General features: G+C 41.7%; 1 protein-coding gene across 3 annotated transcripts in view; it reads left to right on the forward strand.

The window, feature by feature from the left end:
- The window catches only part of PSMA8 (proteasome 20S subunit alpha 8), a 71,930-nt gene that overhangs the window by 45,202 nt on the left and 3,803 nt on the right, over positions 1 to 22,925 (forward strand). For all 3 annotated transcript variants that reach the window (XM_062200241.1, XM_062200242.1, XM_062200243.1), the window contains 2 exons: positions 21,962 to 22,081; positions 22,193 to 22,255. In XM_062200241.1, coding sequence (XP_062056225.1) covers positions 21,962 to 22,081; positions 22,193 to 22,255 — 183 coding nt within the window. The remainder of the gene's footprint in view (positions 1 to 21,961; positions 22,082 to 22,192; positions 22,256 to 22,925) is intronic.

The raw sequence follows: 22,925 nt of genomic DNA on the forward strand, positions 1-22,925 counted from the left end.
GATGGAGGTCCTACATGGGGAGCAAGTGCACAGTGACTTCTGTTGTTCCTTTAACAATTAACACTCTTATTTATGACATCAGTGATCACCAAAGGCTCTTGCCATGGGCTGCCCAGGCTATGGAAACCTTTTGTGACCATAGACTCCGTCGGTATTTGGACACAGCCATAAGCAAAGTGGATGTTCTCTTCTCCCTTCAAAGAAAAGTACATCCTTCTTTGATGGCCTTTTCTTTTCACTGAGGTCTCACAGAGATTCTTCATGTAGGATATATTTTGCCACAGAGTGTTGGCTTTCCATGCCTGAAATGCTCTCACAAGCCTTTCTGTCAGACCAGGAAGCCTTAAGGGTTGATTCTGAGGTCAGAGTGTTATTTACAGCGAATGTCATTCTAGGAGTCTGCTGTGTGGATTGCTTCCCATATTGGACATTCCTGTCTTTTTAATACCATTATTATTGCCAGGCACTTGATGTTATTTATATGATCACTTTTACACTTAAACCTATCTATGTGTTGACTTTAACATTTAATGTGCTCATTTTAACAATTAAGATGGGTTTAAACCACCGATTTTAATGGATTTGGAGTCCCATGACAAGTTTTTTAGGCTGTACCCTTAGAAGTCTGTAGGACTGTGTGCAGAACTATACTGCTTTATATTATATATACAGTTATACCTCCTCCCTCTCTTTTCCCCCTCTTATTTTTTATTGGAATCTTTTTCCAGTTGACTTAATATACATATGATTAACTCTATGTTACATAAAGAGTTCAACATATAGTATGAAGAAGAAAAAAGAAAGAAAACAAAGAAAAAAAAGGCAATGCAAAATAAAAAAGTAATAATAAAAAAACTGTCCCTCGACAGTCAGGACAAGGATTATTCAAGTCATTGATTCTAAAAGTATCAATTTCACTTCTATAGCTTTCATTTTAGGAGCACCATTAATTCTCACGGATCAGGGAGAACATATGGTATTTGTCTCCTCAGTACTGGGTTATTTCACTAAGTATGAAGTTTTCCAGCTTGCTCCATTTTGCCATGGAAGCCTTTTGTGACCATAGACTCTGTCAGTATTTGGACACAGCCATAAACAAAGTGGATGTTCTCTCCTCCCTTCAGAAAAGTACATCCTTCTTTGATGGCCTTTTCTTTCCACTGAGGTCTCACAGAGATCCTTCGTGTAGGATATGTTTTGCCACAGAATCTTGGCTTTCCATGCCTGAAATGCTCTCACAAGCCTTTTCCTTTTATCCTTTTTTACTGCTGTATAGTATTCCATAGTGTACATATCCTACAATTTCTCTATCCAGTCTTTGGTTGATGGACATTTAGGTTGATTCCATGTCTTAGCTATAGTGAATTGAGCTGCAATAAACATGGAGGTGCAGATAGTTATTTTGTTTACTGATTTCATTTTCCTTGTGTAAATTCCCAGGAGTGGGATTGCTGGGTCATAGGGTAGGTCTATATTCAGATTTTTGAGGTATCTCCATACTGTCTTCCTTAGTGGCTTTACCAGTTTATAGTCCCACCAAGAGTGGGTTAGGGTTCCATTTTCCCTACATCCTCCCCAGCATTTATTTATTTATTTTATTTATTTGACAAGCAGCATTTATTGTTTCTGTATGACGGCCATTCCAGCTGGGGTGAGGTAAAACCTCACTGTGGTTTTGATTTGCGTTTCCCTGACAGCTAGAGATCCTGAGTATTTTTTTCTTATGTCTGTTGGCCATTTGGATTTCCTTTTTTGAAAAATGTCTGTATGGCCGGCGCCACGGCTCAGTAGGCTAATCCTCCACCTTTGACAGGCAGAGTGGATAGTGAGAGAGAGAGATAGAGAGAAAGGTCTTCCTTTTTGCCGTTGGTTCACCCTCCAATGGCTGCTGCGGCCGGCTCATCACACTGAACTGAAGCCAGGAGCCAGGTGCTTCTCCTGGTCTCCCATGCGGGTGCAGGGCCCAAGGACTTGGGCCATCCTCCACTGCCTTCATGGGCCATAGCAGAGAGCTGGCCTGGAAGAGGGGCAACTGGGATAGAATCCGGCGCCCCAACCGGGACTAGAACCTGGTGTGCCGGCGTCGCAAGGCGGGTTTTCTTTTTAATCCATTCAGCTAGTCTGTGTCTTTTAACTAGGGAGCTGAGACCATTTACATTCAGTGTGACTGTTGTTAAATACTGTCTTTTCCCTGCCATGTTTAGAGCTGTTAATGTATTTCGGATTTCATTTATACTTTTGCTGGGTCATTTTCTTTTTTTTTTTTTTTAAAGATTATTTACTTGAAAATTAGTTACACAGAGAGAGATGGAGAAGCAGAGCGAGAGCAGGGTTGGGTAGGTCTTCCATCGCTGGTTCACTCCCCAGTCGGCCGTAACGGCCAGAGCTGCGCCGATCCAAAGCCAGGAGCCAGGAGCTTCTTCTGGATCTTCCCAAGTGGGTGCAGGGCCCCAAGGATTTGGGCCATTTTCTACTGCTTTCCCAGGCCAAAGCAGAGAGCTGGATTGCAAGTGGAACATCCAGGACTCGAACTGGCGCCCATATGGGATGCCAGCACTGTAGGCGGTGGCTTTTCCCACTACACCACAGTGCCGGCCCCTGCTGGGTCATTTTCTATGTTCATTTTCTTTTGTAGTGAAGTTCCTCTTTCTTTGTTTCTGTGTGTAGCACATCCTTGAGCTAGTGTTGTAGGGCTGGGCACGAAGATACAAATTCTTTCAATTTCTGTTTGTTGTGGAAAATCCTTATTTCTCCTTCATTCATAAGTGAGAATTTTGTGGGGTACAGTATTCTGGGTTGACAATTTTTTTCTCTTAGGACTTGGAGTATATCTCGCCATTGTCCCTTTGCCTGTAGGGTTTACAATGAGAAGTCTGGGGTGAATCTAATTGGATTACCTCTGAATGTAATATGTCGTTTCTCTTGGGCACATTTTAAGATTCTGTCCTTCATGTTTCACTGAGCTGAGTGTTGCACAATATGTCGTGGTGAATTCCTTTTCTGGTCTTATCTGTTGGGAATTCTGTGTATTTCTTGTACTTGGATGTCTCTTTCAGTCTGCCTATTTTGGAAGTTTTCTCATATAATTTCATTAAGAAGGCCTTCTAATCTGTTCTCTCTTTCCATACCTTCCAGAACTCCTATGATCCATATATTGGATTGCTTGATAGAATCTTGTAAATTTCCAACCGTGATTTTTAATTTTCTAATTTCTTCTTCTTGTTTGGTCTGACTGTATTATTTCCGGAAGTTTGTCTTCTAGCTCTGATATTCACTCTTCTATTTCATCTGTTCTATTTCTAAGAGATTCCATGGCATTTTTTTATCTGGCCAACTGAATTTTTATTTCCAGTATTTCATTTTGGCTTCTCTTTAGAATCTCAATTTCTTGGGAGTGCTTTTTTTGCAGATCTTAATCTGTTTCTGATTGCTTCTAAGTAATCTGATTATTAATTTTCTGGAATCCTTTTCTGGCATGGTCACAATTTCTTCTTCTTTACCTCCATTATTGAAGATTTAGATTGCTCCATTGGCGAGTTCATAGATTCTGCCTTATTCTTGTTCAGGATTTTTCTTTTGTTCTTTGGCATTTCTCTTTGTATTCTGATTGGTTTTATTTTTAAATTGATTTCCGTCTGCTATGAGCTGCTATATGTCTGTGCCCATTGCAAGTGGAAGCAAGCAGCTCCCCCTCCTGGAGTTTTGTTTATTTCTGGTTCCTTATGGAGGCGGTTACTAGGGCTTTGGTGTACTAAGCCTTGCCTACTGGGGCTGGGCTCTCTGTTCCCTTGTTAGCTTGGGTTTTCATTGTTTAGTATTATTTGTTGTACAACTTGCATGATGGTGGAGGTGGGGAGTCACTCTGAATTATGATCCTTGTTCTCTGGCTGGTTGTGTTGTGAGATGGCCCCCGCAATTGATGGGTTTGTGCCCTGGAGGCAAAAGCGGCAGGCTGCTGCCTACAATCAAAAATGTAAACAATCAATATGGCTTTTCCCCACCAGCAGTAGCTCCATTTGAGGGGAGAGGGAAGATACTGATGGATCATGGCGTGTTCAACATCTCTGCCCATCCCCCAGAATTTCTCCTTCTTCCCACTTAGAGCTCCCAGTGCTATTCACCAAATTTCCCTGCTCATCACTGGATCTCATGAGCTGGTGACCTCTCACCTGGTTCGCTGTGGGAGCTGTGCCTGTCTCTTCCCTGGGTCCCTGTACTGCTCCTTCTCTGCACTTCAGGCACCTCTCTGCTCCCTCCACCCCACCCCCGATGTGGACCCGAGCAGTCTCTAGTGAACTCCGGGGCCACTCTGCGTGAACTTTTTGTGATTCCACCACCTGCTTGTATCCCCTCTACTCATTAATTATCCATTTTTCCCTGTGCAAACATCCTGCTGCTATACTGCTTTACTGCCATCTTGCCCCTCCTCTCTGTAATGTATCTTGAAATCTGGTATTGTTATGCCTTCCGCTCTGTTTTTGTTATTTAAGATTGCTTTAGTTACTCGGAGTCTCTTGTGTTTCCATATGAATTTTAGCATCATTTTATCTAGAACTGAGAAGAATGTTGATATTTTGATTTGGGATGGCATTGAATCTGTAAATTTCTTTCAGTAGTATGGACATTTTGATGATATTGATTATTACGATCCATTTTTTACACTTTTTATGTCTTCAATTTCTTTAATGTGTTATAATTCTCATTGTAGAGATCTTTGACATCCTTGGTTAAATTTATCCAAGGTATTCAATTTTTTTGTAGGTATTGTGAATGGGATTGATCTTAGAAGTTCTTTCTCAGCCTGATATTTTCTGTGTATACAAAGGCTATTGATTTTTTTAGTGTTAATTTTATATCATGCCCTTTTACTAAACTCTGTTATGATTTCCAATACTGACAATTTATTGATGCACTCCAAACCAATACAAAAGTCTAGGGCCTATAGAAATATCCAAACTTGATGTAATTTCATTTTAAAATTTATTTTACTATTTTGAAGAGCCAGATAAATTAATGGGGAAATATTGCTATGGTCTTTGTGCCTATGTTAAGTAAAGAATTCATAAGCTATTTTATAAACTGCTTAACTAGGCCAGTAAAACAGTGAGATGCAATCTTGCAACAGAAACCAAAATATTTCTGTCAGCTGCACATCTTTTTTTTTTTTTTTTTTTTTTTTGGACAGGCAGAATGGATAGTGAGAGAGAGAGACAGAGAGAAAGGTCTTCCTTTTTGCCATTAGTTCACCCTCCAATGGCCGCTGCGGCCGGCTCATCGTGCTGATCCGAAGCCAGGAACCAGGTGCTTCTCCAGGTCTCCCATGCGGGTGCAGGGCCCAAGGACCTGGGCCATTCTCCACTGCCTTCCCAGGCCATAGCAGAGAGCTGGCCTGGAAGAAGGGCAACCGGGATAGAATCCAGTGCCCCAACCGGGACTAGAACCCGGTGTGCCAGCGCCACAAGGCAGAGGATTAGCCTGTTAAGCCACGGCGCTGGCCTGCACGTTGTATTTTTAAAGATATTTAAAGGCATTGTTACAGAGAGGCAAAGGCAGAAAGAGAGAGAGAGGTCCTCCATCCACTGGTTCACTCTCCCAAATGGCTGCAACGCCCAGAGTTGGGCCAATCCAAAGACAGGAACCTGGAACTTCTTCCGGGTCTCCCACATGGGTGCAGGGGCCCAAGGACTTGGGCCATCTTCTAATGCTTTCCCAGGCCATAGCAGAGAGCTGTATAAGAAGTGGAGCAGCTGGGACTCGAACCGACACCTATATGGGATGCCGGAGCCGCAGGCAAAGGATTAACTACTGCACCAGAGTACTAGCCCCTGCATGTAATTTTTTAATATATTTAGGTAACCTAGTTGGTAGTCAGAAGGCATGGATGTCCTGCAGCAAATACCAGATGTTTTTTCCAACAATGAATAGTCAGCCTTCTGTATCCATCCGTGGATTCCAAATCTGTGGATTCCACCAACTGCAGATTGAAAATCCTTTTTTTAAAAAAATGTGTCTTTACTGAGTATTTATGATTTTTTTTTCTGGTCATTATTCCCTAAATATTGTTTTGAAAACTGTAACATATTGTATTATGTACTATAAGTAGCCTAGAGATGATTTAGAGTATGCAGGATGTGCTTAGGTTATATCAAAATACTATGCCATTTTATATAAGGGACTTGATCATCTATAGATTTTACTGTTAGGGGATGGAAAGGAAGTTTCTAGAACCAATCCTCCATGGATACTAAGGGATGGCTCTTCTTGATTTCTTAATTTACCTAATCTATGCCCTAAACAAGCCAAGTTATTATACTCAGCCTTCAAGTATTTTGGAATCTTTCATGTTAATATGTTTCATTTCAATACCATAAAACAATTTTCAAGTTTACAAAATTTTTCATTTTAATTTAGTTGCTTTATGAGCATATATATATATTTTATCTTTGGAAAATTACAAAATTTTTCAATTGTTGGGAATTTCTTTGATTATATTCTGAAAATGTGTTCTACTGTGGTATGTTCAGGCCACACGATGGGGCAAGCAGATATGAACAGTATGTGCCCACACAAGCCCCCCATTGGCTTTTTTTTTTTTTTTTTTTTGACAGGCAGAATGGATAGTGAGAGAGAGAGAGAGAGAGAAAGGTCTTCCTTTTTGCCGTTGGTTCACCCTCCAATGACTGCTGCGGCCGGCGCATCGTGCTGATCCGAAGCCAGGAGCCAGGTGCCTCTCCTGGTCTCCAATGCGGGTGCAGGGCCCAAGGACCTGGGCCATCCTCCACTGCACTCCCTGGCCACAGCAGAGAGCTGGCCTGGAAGAGGGGCAACCGGGATAGAATCCAGTGCCCCAACCGGGACTAGAACCCGGAGTGCCGGTGCCACAAGGCGGAGGATTAGCCTGTTAAGCCACGGCGCCGGCCTTGACTCTTTTTTTTAAAAAAAGCTTATTTATTTTGCTTGAGAGGCAGAGTTACAGACAAAGAAAGGGAGGGACAGGGAGAGAGGTCTTCCATCTGCTGGTTTACTCCCCAAATGGCCACAATGGCCAGAGCTGGGCTGATCCAAAGCCATGAACCAGGATATTCCTCTGGGTCTCCCACATGGGTACAGGGGTCCAAGCACGGAGGCATCTTCTACTGTTTTCCCAGGCCATCAGCAGGGAGCTGGATTGGAAATGGAGCAGCCAGGTCTTGAACTGGCAGCCAAATGGGATGCTGGCACCACAGGCAGATGCTTAACCCACTACTTTCTTAGGAGAGTTCTGTTGAAGGAAGTGTTAGACAGCTTTAAACAATAATAACAACAACAACAACAAAAACCCGACTATCAAGGGCAGATTCAGAGTTTAAGTGATTTGTTTATCTAAGCTCTCCCTTTTTGTTACTTGCAAGTAGCAATAGTGGGATTTAAAGTTAGACTCTTCTATATGTTCATCCAGTGTTCTTTCTACTACATTGTGGTACCTTTCTTAAACCCAGTGACTAAATTCTGGTATCTATTTTTGAAAGACAGAATAAAATCTTCAAAGCTGATTTCTATACTTTGCTATGAGATCAAGGTTTTCTGGTTCTTGGTTTGTGATGTTTTTCTCACTGTGATGTATATTACACCAGGTAGCCTGGATAAAGCAGTGCAATTTACTATTGAGAACACAGCTCTGGCAACTGATTGATAACATTTCTCAGTGCTAGATCATGGGCTTACAATGTACAGTAGTGTAAAATGAGGGAAAGTAGTAGAAATTGGAAGTTAGAAACTGTCACATGACCTGTTACAAAACTAAGAATAGAAGTATCTGATATGAGCTCTTTGGTTTGCTGAGTTTCTTTATCTTGGCACATGACACAGACTTATTTCTGAAATTCCTTGACCATCAACAATCATATGAGCCTTACTGGTTATAAGCCTCCTGTTAACTTTTTTCACTTTATGTGGGAGTGCTTAAAAGACCCCCAGAAAAATCCTTTGTGTGGGGAACCACAGGCTGGCCACCTGTGGGAACCTCCTCATTTTTGTATCTACATAGCTTGCAGCAATCGGTGGACCACAAGTCCTACGAAAACAACCAGGTGAAACAGTTGAAACAGGATGGACTCTGCATAAACAACTAGGAGGAAACAGGTGAAACAGATGAACTTTCGACCTGAGGCTATACGTGCCCTTTCATCTGATTGGATGACATTAGCATAAACTGCACGTGAAGAGAACCGCTATTGGCTGTGGAGCACATGCTCCACGGGACTTGGGATATAAAGGGACATTGGGATCTGGGAGGGGGGCTGCCGCCGCCGCCCCTCCTCTTCTTTTCTCCTCTCCCCTTGCCCTTTCCTTCTGTCTCCATGAGTAAAGTTCCTTGAGAACCGAGAAACAGTGACCATGTCTTGACTGCGTTGGACCCTCGCTGGTGAGGGTCCGACACCTTTGAGTTCTAAATACTTGCTACTTGGTACCGTTGTATAATAGTAGCTTTATTGCCCTTGATAGTCAGGTCAGGTCCTACCACCGTTATTGCCATTTGCCTGTTGGTTCAGTGGTATGAGGAGTCCAAAATGGCCAACTGGCAGTCTCAGCTTCTAGCTCATTGAAATTATTATGACATTTGTGGAAACGTACCCCACCTCCCTGCCCCACCTTGGGCACTAAGACCAAAATAAAATAAACCTTTGGCACTAAGACCAAAATAAAATAAATGTTAAACTTGATCACGAAAAATGACCATACTGATAAGATTGCAGTTAGATATTGACATGACAGCTTTTGAGATGTATGACCATGTGCTCAAGTGACCTAATGATACCAGCAAGTATACCACACTTGACGAGCTGGTCTACATGTATGAGTCCTTCATCAGGGACTACCTAGTGGTATCTGTCAAAGACTCCTTTGACTATGATGACTGGGAATATGGAAGAAGTTCACAAGTAGTGCAGGCATCCAGGTAGTAAGTGATAATCTCACAATGACCAACCTAAAGCTAATTGCCAAAAGCATGGGAAAGAAATCGTGCAATTGCCTCCCTGCTCAAAGTGGACTATATATATATATATATATATATATATATATAGACTCAGTAATTGAGTTGCAAGCTGGCTCAATCCACTGGTTGGGGTCTCAGTCTGGGGAGACTGAAGAAACGTTGGTGACTTGGTGGTAGAGGTGTTCACTGAGCAAGTTAAGACTGGTGCATCTTCCCTATCCTAGTACTTGGCCAGTACAACCAGCTCCTCAGGTCTGAAAAGGAATTGAATAGCAAGGCTAAGTTTGCTAGTAGAAACTTCAGGAAGCCCCAAGCTAGTAAGCTGTGGGCAAGCTAGCTCCTGAGCCTTTCAGTCACTAGCCTGGGCTAGTTAGACCCTACCCTGATGTCAGCCAAGACACCTCATGGTCCCAAGTCAGTACTTACCGGGGGCCTCAGGTAGATAGTCTCATTGCTTCCTTTGACCTTCTATAGAGAGCTTGACTTGGAACCCTGTTGCAAAGCCTAGCATTGTAACCATGTGATTGGCCAAAATCATTGTTTTTCTTATTTCATTTGCCACAAGTAACTAAAGCCACTTGTAATGTCCCACGTGGCCACAGGTAGGATCCCCAGTGTTTTTGTGTGTAAAATGAAAAGCTTATTTATTTAAAAGTATTTACTTTTCATTACTATAATGAAATAACTGAGGCAGGCTTCTTTATAAAGAAAAGAAATTTATTTTGGCTCCTGGTCCTGGAGATGCAAAGTCCAGCAGCTTCATCTGGTGATTGCATTCTGACTGGCAGAGTCCTGAGATATCACAGGAAGTACATGTGTCTGTCTGTATCTGTGTGGTGTCTCTTCTTGTAAATTCACCAGGATTTAGTCACACAGGCTCCCCCGTGATGACCTAATCCAGTCTAACCCCTTTCCAAAGGTCCCATCCCCTAAACACCGTAAGTTTGCAGTCTCATAGTACAGTTCACATAAGATTGTGGAGACTACTGCTTGAGTTTCCAAGGACAAATATTCGACTATAACAAATGCTAAGATAGTATTTCCCTTTTCACTGTGCGGACATAAGCACTAATGGTATAAAAGCAAAAGAAGATTAAATTGTTGGTAGTGGGGCCGGCGCTTTGGCATAGTGGGTAAAGCCACTGCCTGCAGTGCTGGCATCCCATATGGGCACTGGTTCAAGTTGCGGCTGCTGCACTTCCGATCCGGCTCTCTGCTATGGCCTGGGAAAGCAGCAGAAGATGGCCCAAGTCCTTGGGCCCCTGCACCCGCGTGGGAACCCTAGAGGAAGCTCCTGGCTCCTGACTTCAGATCAGCACAGCTCTGGCCGTTGCCAGAGTGAATGTGGGGAGTGAACCTTGGGGAATGAACCTCTCTGTGTCTCTGACTTTCAAATAAATAAATAAATAAATCTTTGAAAAATAAATTTAAAAAAGATTTATTTATTTAAAAAAGTGTTGGTGGCTTTAGCATTCAATGATATTGGTATTTATTTACAACATTATGAATTTTTAGTAAATGAATGAATAAATTCAATTTTTATATAAATTATGTTTGATGAAACAGTGAAAATTGTTAATAGTATTAAATCTTGACTCCAGTACACACCTTTTTAACACTGGTAAAATTGAAATCGTAAATCACATCTACTGTCAAGTATAGAGGGTTATCTTGAGGAAAAGCACATTCATGATTGGCTTGCAAACTGAAATACCCTTTATTTTAGTAATATAACTTCATGTTTAGTTGCTAGAACAATAAATAACTGGTTATTCAGACTTGGAGATTTGGCAAGACATAGTCCAATAATGGCCATGCTGAGCCTACCACTTTAAGGTAACAACTGACAGTATTTGTTGCCAGTAATAAAATTCAAGTTTTCAAGTAGAAGGTAGAATTTTAGAAAACATTTGAGAACATACTGATCCTACAATTCTTGCAAAGCATTCAAAAGAAATATCTACTGAGACTTATCTGAGAAGTAGCCAGATAGAGCTATTAATCTTATCTATTAGGTCAATTTGACTTGGGTGCACAAAAGGTCTGTTTTTGTCCTAGCCATCTGGAGGAACCTTGAACAATCCTTTGTCCTTTATCTACACATTCCTCATCCATTCCTAGAAATGCCCTCCTTAAAATTAATCAAAAGCCTTCCTTCAATAGCTTCTTTTCAGAGACAATATACTCCCCAGATCTGAGGGTGTTTTGGGCCAATCACATTCTAATTTCCAGCTAGTATGAAATTTACCCCATTTACCTAAAGCTGCCTATATCCTCACTGAGTAACAGGTAAATTCTGACTAGAATTTGACCACTTTGAAACACTTCCCAAGATTCATTGGAAGTCATTGAGCTTGTGTTTCCTGGGCCTAAGTTACTCATTTTGCTGCCCTAAATAAACCTTGTGTTGATTTTTTTTTTTTTTTAAGATTTTATTGGGGCCTGTTTGGTGACATAGTGGGTTAAGCTGCCGCCTGCAGTGCCGGCATCCCATATGGACGCTGGTTTGAGACCCGGCTGCTCCACTTCCAATCCAGCTCTCTGCTGTGGCCTGGGAAAGCAGTAGAAGATGGCCCAAGTCCTTGGGCCCCTGCATTCACATGGGAGACCCAGAAGAAGTTCCTGGCTCCTGGCTTCAGATAGGCACAGCTCCAGCTGTTGCAACCAACTGGGGAGTGAACCAGCAGATGGAAGACCTCTTTCTCTTTCTGCCTCTCCTCTCTCTGTGTAACTCTGACTTTCAAATAAATAAAATCTTTTTTTAAAAAACTATTTACTTATTTATTTGAGAGGTAGAGTTACAGACAGAAAGAGGGAGAGACAGAAAGGTCTTTCATCTGCTGGCTCACTCCCCAAAAGGCTGCAACAGCCAGAGCTGCATCAATCCGAAACCAGAAGCCAGGAGCTTCTTACTGGTCTCCCACATGGGTACAGGGGCCCATGGACTTGGGCCATCTTCTACTGCTTTCTCAGGCCATAAGCAGAGAGAGAGCTGGATGGGAAGAGGAGCCACCAGAATGGGAACCGCAACCCATATGGGATGCCAGCACCGCAGGCGGAGGCTTTACTATGACACGGCACTGGTCCCTGTGTTAATCATTTTACAGATCCTGTTTATTTCCACCAACACATGATTTGCCACAGTGAGCATAATATTTTCCCAGTACTCACAGACTTGTGATGAAAGAATGGCAAAATTAATTAACATATTTACTTGATATTTTAGAAATCAAATGAGTCAGTATTCCAAAGTTCTGCATAATTCATTTAACCAATGTTTTCCAAAAGATCAAAGCGTGATATTAGAAAATCTTATAAGGTAAAATCATATAGGTTTCACCAATTCCTGTTGACTATTAGAAATTAAAATTGAGAAATTTTAAAATATTTATTAATTTATTTTAAAACAGAATAAGCCAAGATACATTACTAATGGAGTACAAAAAGTTCACTCATATTGTTTTAAATTTCATTGCCATTAACTTTTTTTTTTTTTGACAGGCAGAGTGGACAGTGAGAGAGAGACAGAGAGAAAGGTCTTCCTTTTGCCGTTGGTTCACCCTCCAATGGCCGCCGCGGTAGGTGCGCTGCGGCCGGCGCACCGCGCTGATCCGATGGCAGGAGCCAGGTGCTTCTCCTGGTCTCCCGTGGGGTGCAGGGCCCAAGTACTTGGGCCATCCTCCACTGCACTCCCTGGCCATAGCAGAGAGCTGGCCTGGAAGAGGGGCAACCGGGACAGGATCGGTGCCCCAACCAGGACTAGAACCCGGTGTGCCGGCGCCGCAAGGCAGAGAATTAGCCTAGTGAGCCGCGGCGCCGGCCCAATTGCCATTAACTTTTAAGAAACTACTACCTTGGGGGTGGTGCTGTAGCATACTAGGCTAAGCCTTCGCCTGCAGCACTGGTTTGTGTCCTGGCTGTTCCACTTCCAATCTAGCTCTTGCTATCACCCAGGAAAACAGTAGAAGATGGCCCAAGTACTTGGGCCCTTGGACCAATGTGGGAGATCCAGAAGAAGCTACTGGATCCTAGCTTCGGCCTGGCCCATTGCAGCCATTTAAGGAGTGTACCAGCGATGGAAGCCCTTTCTCTCTCTTCCCCCTCTCCCTTTCTCTATAACTCTACCTCCTAAATAAATAATCTTTAAAAAAAAAAAAAAGAAAAGAAAAGAAAAGAAACCACCACTTTTTGATTTGAATAGTCATACTTTTCTGAGAAGGGCATTAAATTATTCCTCCCAAGAGCTGGTGTTATGGCATAGCAGGTTAAGCCACTGCCTACAATACCAGCATCTTGTATGGTTGCAGATTCGAGTCCTGGTTGCTCCACTTCCAACCCTGCTCCCTGCTAATGTACTTGGAAAAGCAGCAGAAGATGGCCCAAGCTTGGGCCCTTGCTACACACCTGGGAGATCCATATGGAGTTCCAAGCTCCTGGCTTTGGCCTGGCCCAATCCCAGCTGTTGCAGCCATTTAGGAAGTGAACCAACAGACGGAAGACCTCTTTCTCTTTTTTGTCCCCCCCCCCTCTAAATCTGCCTTTCAAATAAACTTTAAAAACATATATATTCCTCTCTCCCCTAACAACATATGTGTATAATATATTACAATAAGTATATTGCAGAACAGATAGAAGAATCTTGCTTTCTCTTAGGAAGCCAGATAATAAAGATATTTGCAAACATATAAAATAGTAACACTCTCCTCATAAATTTTTTTTTGTTTTTGAAAATATATTTTTTACAAGCAAGCACGTTCTTTATATTAATATGTACAATGGACTAAATGATGTCCCTTACAATACCTAGGATGGAGCCCTGACCCCACTGTGACTGTATTTGAAGATAGGCCTGCAGGGAGATAACTAAATAGTTGTAAGGGAGGGTCCTGTTCTGGTAGGGTCACTTGCTTATAAGAAGAGGAAGAGACACCAGAGATGTCTATGTTTTGTGTGCACATGCACTCACACACACAGAAGAAAGGTCATGTGAGGATGCAGTGAGAAAGCAGCCATCTGCAAGCCAGGAAGAGAGACCTCACCACAAACCAAAATTGCCAGCACCTTGATCTTAGACTTCTAGCCTCTAGAACTTTTTGAGAAAATAAATTTCTACTGTTTTAAGCTACCAAGTCTGTGGTATTTTGTTATGGCAGACCAAACAGACTAATATTTTTAAATGAATTATGTATTAAATTTCTCAATTTTAATTTCTAATTGTTGAGTCTGGATTTGATTTTGTACTGCAATTCTTACATGCTAATAAATTAGCCTGCTACTAATTTCATAGATATTGCAGAAGACACAGGGCTCTCTGAGTCAAAAACAAAGCATTTGACACAGCAAGCAGCATGAATATCAGCATATTTGCATAGATTCCCTTTGTCCCCAAGTCCCATTGGGTTGATGTACAGCCTAGTTGGGTGTGTTGGTTTGCTTCACAACTGAGGATGACTAAGCAGGGAGAATCTGCTACATTCACAGCAAACAGTGAGCTAGCCTGGCTCTTTGTCCTTGGGAAAATGTTACCTTGTCTCAAGATTATCAGCTGCATAGACAGCCTGTAAAACAATTTTGCCTCAGGACCAAAAGAACATGATCTCTTTCAACAATAAGGCAGGGACAAGCATTTGGCCTAGCAGTTAACATCAACAGATGGGACACTCACATCCCATAGCAAGAGTGCCCGGGTTCAAGTCTTGACTCTATTTCTAATACCAACTTCTTGCTGTTATGTACCCTGGGAAACAGAGGATTACGGCTCAGGTGATTTGATCCCTGCTGCTTGCTTGGGAGACCTGGACCAAGTTCCTGGCTCCCCAATTGGGCCTGGCCTAAGCCTGGCCTGGTCCCAGCCATTGTGGGCATTCAGGGAGTGAACTGGCAGAAGGGAATATGCTCTCATTCCTTCTCTCTCAAAAAAATAAAAAAATAAACAAGTATTTTTTAAAAAGAATACAATAAATATCAGTAAGTACAAATAAAAGTACTTTGAAGTTACCAATTTTTAAGAGTATAAACTGCAGGTATCAGCAAACATGTTCTTAAGGAACCAGATGATAATTTTTTAACAAAGATTTGTTAATTTATTTGAAAGAGTTACACAGAGAGAGGGAGAGACAGAGAAAGAGAGGTCTTCCATCTGCTAGTTCACTCCCCAAGTGGCTAACGTTATGGGCTGGATTGAGCCTAAATTAATTTTCTAGACTCTTGCCTTTTACTTAGAGAAGAATTCTAAATACAGGCCCAAACACAGCATGCAATGTATTTTACAAAGTGAGAAAGATACACAGACTCATTAAGGCTTTAGTAAAGGAGAATGGGCCAAAGAAAGGGAAATAATCATACCATACTCTGCTCATCCTTTGTCCACGAGGAGGAGAGAGAGAGCTTCTGTTCTTCTTAGCTTTTTATGAGCTTTAGGAAAACAGAAGTGTTTATGTGGTACCACCCCCACATCCCAGGTAAGAAGAAGTACTTCCTGGGAAGGGATCACCTAATTGATAGCTAGGTGAATATGGCAACACAAAGTGAAGGAGGTGTGGCTTCTAGCTTGAACCTAATCCAACTCCTTGACCAGTCTCATTTCAGCTGCAACAGCTAGAACTGAGCCAGGCCAAAGCTAGGAGCTTTATCCAAGTCTTCCATATATGAGTGGCAGGGCCCAAGAACTTGGGCCATCCTCTGCTGCTTTTCCCAGGCCATTAGCCGGAAGCTGGGACTCTGATGTGGGAGGCAGGTGTCTTACCTTTTGTGTTATTGAAATACCAGTGCTTAGAACAGAACCTTATATACAAGTTGGTCAAAAATATTTAATAAATGATAGTAAGCGAATAACTGAATGCACAGAATGCTATCTACTTGATTTTCAGAAGTACTCTCTCATTGAGCTTCTGAGATATTAGTAATTCTTATTGCTTTTTTGTTTATTTCCTGTAAAAGCTTCTTAGGGGGAGTTTGTATAGTAAACATTCAAGATCTGTTGTACAGTAAATACTAATCATATTTTAGAAGAAAAGCATTTTTATATTTATATCATCAAATTCTACTTACAGATGCATACTTTGACTATAATGGTACTTCATTGATTTTTCAAAATGAAAATTCCATAGACATTTAGTTGCAAGAATCAAAAATTTTTCACTTAGGGGGCCAGCATTGGAGTGCAGCAGATTAAACTGCCAGTTGTGATACCAGCATTCCATATTGGGATGCCAATTTAAATCCTGGCTACTCTTCTTCTGATCCAGCTCCCTACCAATGTGCCTGGGAAATCAGAGGAAAATGGTCCAACTACTTGGGCCCCTGCCACCCATGTGGGAAACCAGAATGAATTCCTGGCTCCTGGCTTCAGCCTGACCCAGGCCTGGCTTGTTTAGGCCATTTGTAAAGTGAATCAAGAAATGGAAGATCTCTGTTTCTGTCTCTTCCTTTGTCTTTTTCTCGGTTGCTCTGCCTTTCAAATAAATAAATAATCTTATTTTTTCACATAGTAATTTTGAAATCCAAATATGGGTATTTAAGATGTACCTAAGAAGTTGTACACTCTTCTAAATATCTGCTTTCTTTCATTTACAGGTAGCTTTTAAATTTGTAGGGATGCAAACCTTTGCCATTCAAACTCAAATTTTATATTCAAAACTTCTGTTTTGTTTACTATGTAATCCTTGAAAATCTATTATTTTTAAAGTTTACATAAAGAAAATTAGTTCCTAAAGAACATTGATGAGGGCCAGCGAAGGGCATAGTAGGTTAAGCATCTGCCTGCAGTGCTGGCATTCCATATTGGAGCTGGTTCGAATTTCAGCTGCTCCTCTTCCAATCCAGCTCCCTGCTAATGTACTTAGGAAAGCAGTAGAAGATGGCCCAGGTACTTGGGCCCCTGTACCCATATGGGATACCCAGAAGAAACTCCTGACTCCTGGTTTCAGATTGGCCCATTCTGGCTGTTGCAGCCATTTGGGGAGTGAGTCAGTGGATGGAAGACCTCTCTCTCTCTCTGTCTCTGTCTTTCCCTCTCTGTGTAACTCTGCCTTTCAAATAAATACATAAATCTTAAAAAAAAAAAAAAAGATGAAAACTAGCATCTAACCAGCTGTGCATGAGTTGTGTGAAGTAGTTGCTTAATTAAAAAGCTTAGCTGTACCATGTTCAGGAGGCCCATATGCAGGAATTAAGATGAACTATGGGCCAGCATTGTGACGTAGTCACAGCCTGCAATGCTGGCATCCCATATGGGCACCGGTTTGAATCCTGGCTGCTTTACTTCTGGTCCAGCTCTGCCAATGCACCTGGGAAAGCAACGGAAGATGACCCACATACTTGGGCCCCTGCACCCACATGGGAAACCCAGAAGAAGTTCCTGGCTCCTGACTTCGGCCTGGCCCAGCCCTGGACATTTCAGCCATTTGGGGAGTGAGCCAGCAGATGGAAAACTGTCTCTACCTCTTTCTGTAACTCTGGCTTTCAAATAAATAAAATCAATCTTTAAAAAAAAAAAAAAAAGACCCCTTGTAACTTAACCGTGTGAGTCACCTTGGAGGCATGTTTTGCTCTTGTTAGTATGGGTCACAAGGCTTCAAAGTGGGAACAAATGATAGATTGTGTATTTAAGAGCAGTGTTCCTCAAAGTGTATTTGTTTTGATATTAATAGGTGTAAGGTAAGCACCTAAGTAATTTTGGGAGATGTTTATCTAGAGAAATTTAATAAATTTTGTTTCCAAAGTATTTTGTTATGTTATGAAAAGCACTGGAAATCTTCTAGAAGTAGGTAAAATAGTAGTCCCCAAGATTACTTGAATTTTAGAACACTTTTATCATAGGTCCTCTCTCATCTTGATATTCTGTGGAATCCGCTTTGGAAAAATGCCACCATAAAGACATAGAAGCTCAGGGCTAAAAATACTTTAAAGACTATTCATAATCATCTAGTTTGTTTTTCCTGGAAAATCTTGGCCAGTTTTGCTTTCTATTAATATTTCAGAGATAGTGGAAGCAGTGATTTATTTAATTTATTATGAGTAGAATTTCTTATTCATTACCACATCTCTCTCTTATTAGTATGAGCAAGCCTTTACTTACTTTACTCTGAAAGTTCACAGCCTTCAGATGAGAAAGGCTGCCTAATACATGGCATCTTGGGGTCACCTAGCCACAAGGGAAGTCAGCCAGGAGACCAGGGAATCTTACCTTGATTTTTTTTTTTTTTTTTGGACAGGCAGAGTGGACAGTGAGAGAGAGAGAGAGATAGAGAGAAAGATCTTCCTTTTGCCGTTGGTTCACCCTCCAGTGGCCGCCGCGGCCAGCGCGCTGCAAAGGCATGAGCCAGGTGCTTCTCCTGGTCTCCCATGGAGCGCAGGGCCCAAGCACTTGGGCCATCCTCCACTGCACTCCCAGGCCACAGCAGAGAGCTGGACTGGAAGAGGGACAATCGGGACAGAATCTGGTGCCCCAACTGGGACTAGAACCCGGTGTGCCGGTGCCGCAGGCAGAGGATTAGCCTATTGAGCCGCGGTGCTGGCCCTTACCTTGATTTTCTTAATGTATCTTATAAGAGGCATGATCAATACAGACTTTAAAGGGCATGATAAAGAAGTAGTCTCTAGACTTTGAAAGATAATTGTAAATTAAGTTTTATGAAAAACCAACTCTGAGACAGAGATTGTTGTTCCTAGGAAATGTAGTAGGAAGTGCTGTTGGGATCAGCATTTGTTGAAGGGAAGTGCTCTGCACTGGGCAGAGAGGGACAGATTAGGCTGCAGTGCAGTTTCACTCAACGCCTCAGTAGAGCCCATGGGAAGTGCCAGGTCTGTATTGGCTCTTCAGAGTTCTTGCAAGTTGGGTTGAGGAATTGGACATTAATCGCTCCTCTTCCCATGGAAGAGCACATGACTTTATATAAGGTGGCTCTTGCTAACCAAGGAGCTCCCTAAAGAAGGTTGAGAACTGCTGGCTACCTGCCTTCAATCCAGCAACTGCAGGAATAGGCTTTTATGTTTTCTGAGTTGGAGACAGACCTTCTGCCAACATATCTGTTTCCTTGGCAGCAAACATTCCTAGAAGCTCTGCCCAGTTACTGACTTCTTGTATGATAGGGTCTTCAGGCTGCTCATAGAAAATGAGTATTGGCCGGCGCCGCGGCTCACTAGGCTAATCCTCCGCCTTGCGGCGCCGGCACACCGGGTTCTAGTCCCGGTCGGGGCACCGATCCTGTCCCGGTTGCCCCTCTTCCAGGCCAGCTCTCTGCTGTGGCCAGGGAGTGCAGTGGAGGATGGCCCAAGTGCTTGGGCCCTGCACCCCATGGGAGACCAGGAGAAGCACCTGGCTCCTGCCATCGGATCAGCGCGGTGCGCCGGCCGCAGCGCGCTACCGCGGCGGCCATTGGAGGGTGAACCAACGGCAAAAGGAAGACCTTTCTCTCTGTCTCTCTCTCTCACTGTCCACTCTGCCTGTCAAAAAAAAAAAAAAGAAAAAAAAAAAAGAAAATGAGTATTAAGACCAAACTCTGCATGGATTTCAGATTTTTTTGCACCAAAATAAACCTCTTAGTTCCATTTTTTTACGAAATGTACCTATGTATATATGTACCTAATTTGTAACAGAGGCTAGGAAATGACACTTTTTTAGTAGTCACATTGCCTGGAGTTATATCCAAAGGAAGAATCTGTGTTGGGGTTGACAGCTAATAGTCTTTGCCACAGAAAATTGTCATTAACCTTGGTAAGCAAGCAGGAAAAACATTGCAGAATCATCACACTTTGTTGAAGTGGGCTGGAGAAATACCCTCAGGGCCCTGTAAAGTGAGATTTTTTTTTTGACAGGCAGAGTGGACAGTGAGAGAGAGAGACAGAGAGAAAGGTCTTCCTTTTGCCGTTGGTTCACCCTCCAATGGCTGCTGTGGCTGGCGCGCTGCGCTGCTCCGATGGCAGGAGCCAGGTGCTTCTCCTGGTCTCCCATGGGGTGCAGGGGCCAAGCACCTGGGCCATCCTCCACTGCACTCCCTGGCCACAGCAGAGAGCTGGCCTGGAAGAGGGGCAACCGGGACAGGATCGGTGCCCCGACCGGGACTAGAACCCGGTGTGCCGGCGCCGCAAGGCGGAGGATTAGCCTAGTGAGCCACGGCGCCGGCCTGTAAAGTGAGATTTTTGAATAAACTATCGTGACTTCCTCTCTGGGCAGCAACCAGTTACCAAAAATACTAGTAGCAAACACTCAAGGTCATACAATCTGAAGGCTTTATCTTTGATCTTGGGGAAATTTTAAGGCCATAAAAATTTCATTTGAATGTTTCACAGCTATTTGTTTTTATCCTCTGAAATATAATGACATACAGTTAGTATGAAGTAAAAAGAATATTCTGTTAACCAGAGCAGTATACTCTCATGTAGTACAAAAGATGTGTTTTCATGTTCTTTTCCTAAAATCTCCTTGGAGATCCCTTTTCTGTAATCATAATACTATGAAACGGGTCCAGCGCTGTGGCTCATTGGGTTAATCCTCTGCCTGCAGTGCTGGCATCCTAGGTGGGTGCTTCTAGTCCTAGCTGCTGCTCTTCTGTTCTCTGCTGTGGTCTTGTAGGGCAGTGGAGGATGGCCCAAATGCTTAGGCCCCTGTACCCATGTGGGAAACCCTGAGGGGGTTCCTGCCTCCTGGCTCCTGGCTTCAGATCAGCCCTGCTCCAGCCATTGGGGCCATTTAGGGAGTGAACCAGCAGATAGAAGACCTTTCTGTCTCTCTCTCTCACTGTCTGTAGCTCTACCTCTTAAATGAATAACAAATAAGATCTTAAAAAAAAAAAAAAGAACAGTCAATAAGTGTGTGGTAAAAGGAAAAAATAAACTAAGGAATTACACATGACACATTCACTCACTGAATGACAGTTAAAGGCTAGGACTTTCTGCTGGTTCTTTTCATTTTCCAGATGATCATAGCATGTGGCATGTGGCATGTGGCAGCATATTTATAGAGCTCATATTTCAAAGCTCAGCTCTTTTCCTTGCTCCTATGTATTCTGGGGCAAGATTACTTGAGCCAATAGTTGACACAAACAATGTTTTTGTCCTCCATTCAGGATGTTCTGCAATGTCTGGAAACGTTTGTTGTCACAACTGGGTTGGGGTAGATGTCGCTACTGATACATCATCATACACAGCACAGGACAGCCCACATTATCTGACCCAAAGTGTTAATAGTACTGAGATGGAGAAACCCCATTTTGACCTTTCTAAGTTTCTTATTTTTTCATCTGAAAATTGAGTTAGTAATAGTCTCTATTTAATCATTTTCATCATACTTAAATAAGGTAACCCATGTAAAATACTTAGCACAGTGTTTGGCACAAAAGTGCTCTTTTAATATAAATTATTATCATCATTAGTACTCATCTGGATATTTAGGTTTAATTAAGCTTACATGTTGTCTAGTAACTATGGCCATGCAGCTGGGGAAATTCATTGATTCTTTTCTTCATCTGAGGAAAATTTCTAAAGAATAAAAATAATGGGGAATGGAATTAAAGCCCATCTGGCATATGAAATCAAAAGAAATAATGAATCAGCAATCAGGTGACTACTATACTTTATTCTAAAACATGTCCAGTGTCATTCATGCTAACACCTTTCCTCTTCTCGTTGACATCTCTTTTTTCCTCTTTATTTTTGTGCCATATTGTAAAATTAAAGTTTTTTTCTTCTCCACAACTTTTGTAGTATCAACCCTTTAGATCTTCTCTGGTTACTGGGAGCATGGGAGACATTAAATTAACAGAAAACATTGGCCAGGATAAAGCATTAGTATATTTTAAAATATAGATTTCTAATGAAGTAACCAAATGAGCCTCTGAAATGTTTGCTAATTTTCACATCTAAAATTTTCATTTTATAATTCTATTAAGTAATGCTGGAATAAACTCCAAACCCCTAACATTTACTTAGTAACCATTAATCTATCCATATTACAATATTAATAATTATCTTTTCATTTTTAAGGCAAATGCAATAGGCCGAAGTGCTAAAACTGTTCGAGAATTTCTAGAAAAAAATTACACAGAAGATGCTATAGCAAACGACAATGAAGCTATTAAATTGGCAATAAGAGCTTTGCTAGAAGTAAGTGATCTAATAGAACATATTCATAAAAGTTCCTTTTCTCATCCATTGATATTTATTAAATACAAAATTTGCTGACATAATTCTAATATTGTCTTTGTTCTAAATTAGGTTGTCCAGTCTGGTGGAAAAAATATTGAACTTGCCATAATAAGAAGAAATCAACCTTTGAAGGTAAGTCATTTATGAAAGAGAGAAAAATATCTGTAGTTTAAAGTATTTTGATGAAATTTAAAATATTATCAATCCCTATAAATCTGCATTATAATGATGGGACATCCATTAGCATCCATTGACACCATAGTGATTTCTGTTTTCTTTCTTTAATCTAATATTCACTAATTTCTATGTTTGTCACAAGTTTGTCTCTCCCATTGTGATAACTTGCAACTGCTGAGATCTCTATATAGGCCTACCCATTTAGTGTATGTTCCTATGAGTCAGATACTTCCTGAATCAGTCTAGTATGAGGTCAGTATGGCATCTTTCCCATGGAAATTCATTTCTGGCACCACATAGAAAGCAGTTACTCTATCATTTTAGATCTTCTAAAATCAATTGTTCAACTGCCTTTCTTATATAATTGTTGGCCCTTCAGACTTCTGGCATATTATTATTCATTATATCAAAGAACATCCACTCATTTCTGATTGGCTTACTGGTTTTTAATCTTTTTTCTCTACTTTTTATTTGAAAGTGACTTAAGCTTCTTTAAGGCTTAAATTTTATTATTTAGCATGAAAACTGTTTCATATTTCTTTATGGCAAGTCTAGCATTACTACTCATCTGCCTTTTGTCAGTGCTTATGAATTAAAATTCCTGAACTAAAATAAATTGTACTGA

Source organism: Lepus europaeus, chromosome 9 (assembly GCF_033115175.1).
Source record: "Lepus europaeus isolate LE1 chromosome 9, mLepTim1.pri, whole genome shotgun sequence".
Classification (NCBI taxonomy): Eukaryota; Metazoa; Chordata; class Mammalia; order Lagomorpha; family Leporidae; genus Lepus; species Lepus europaeus.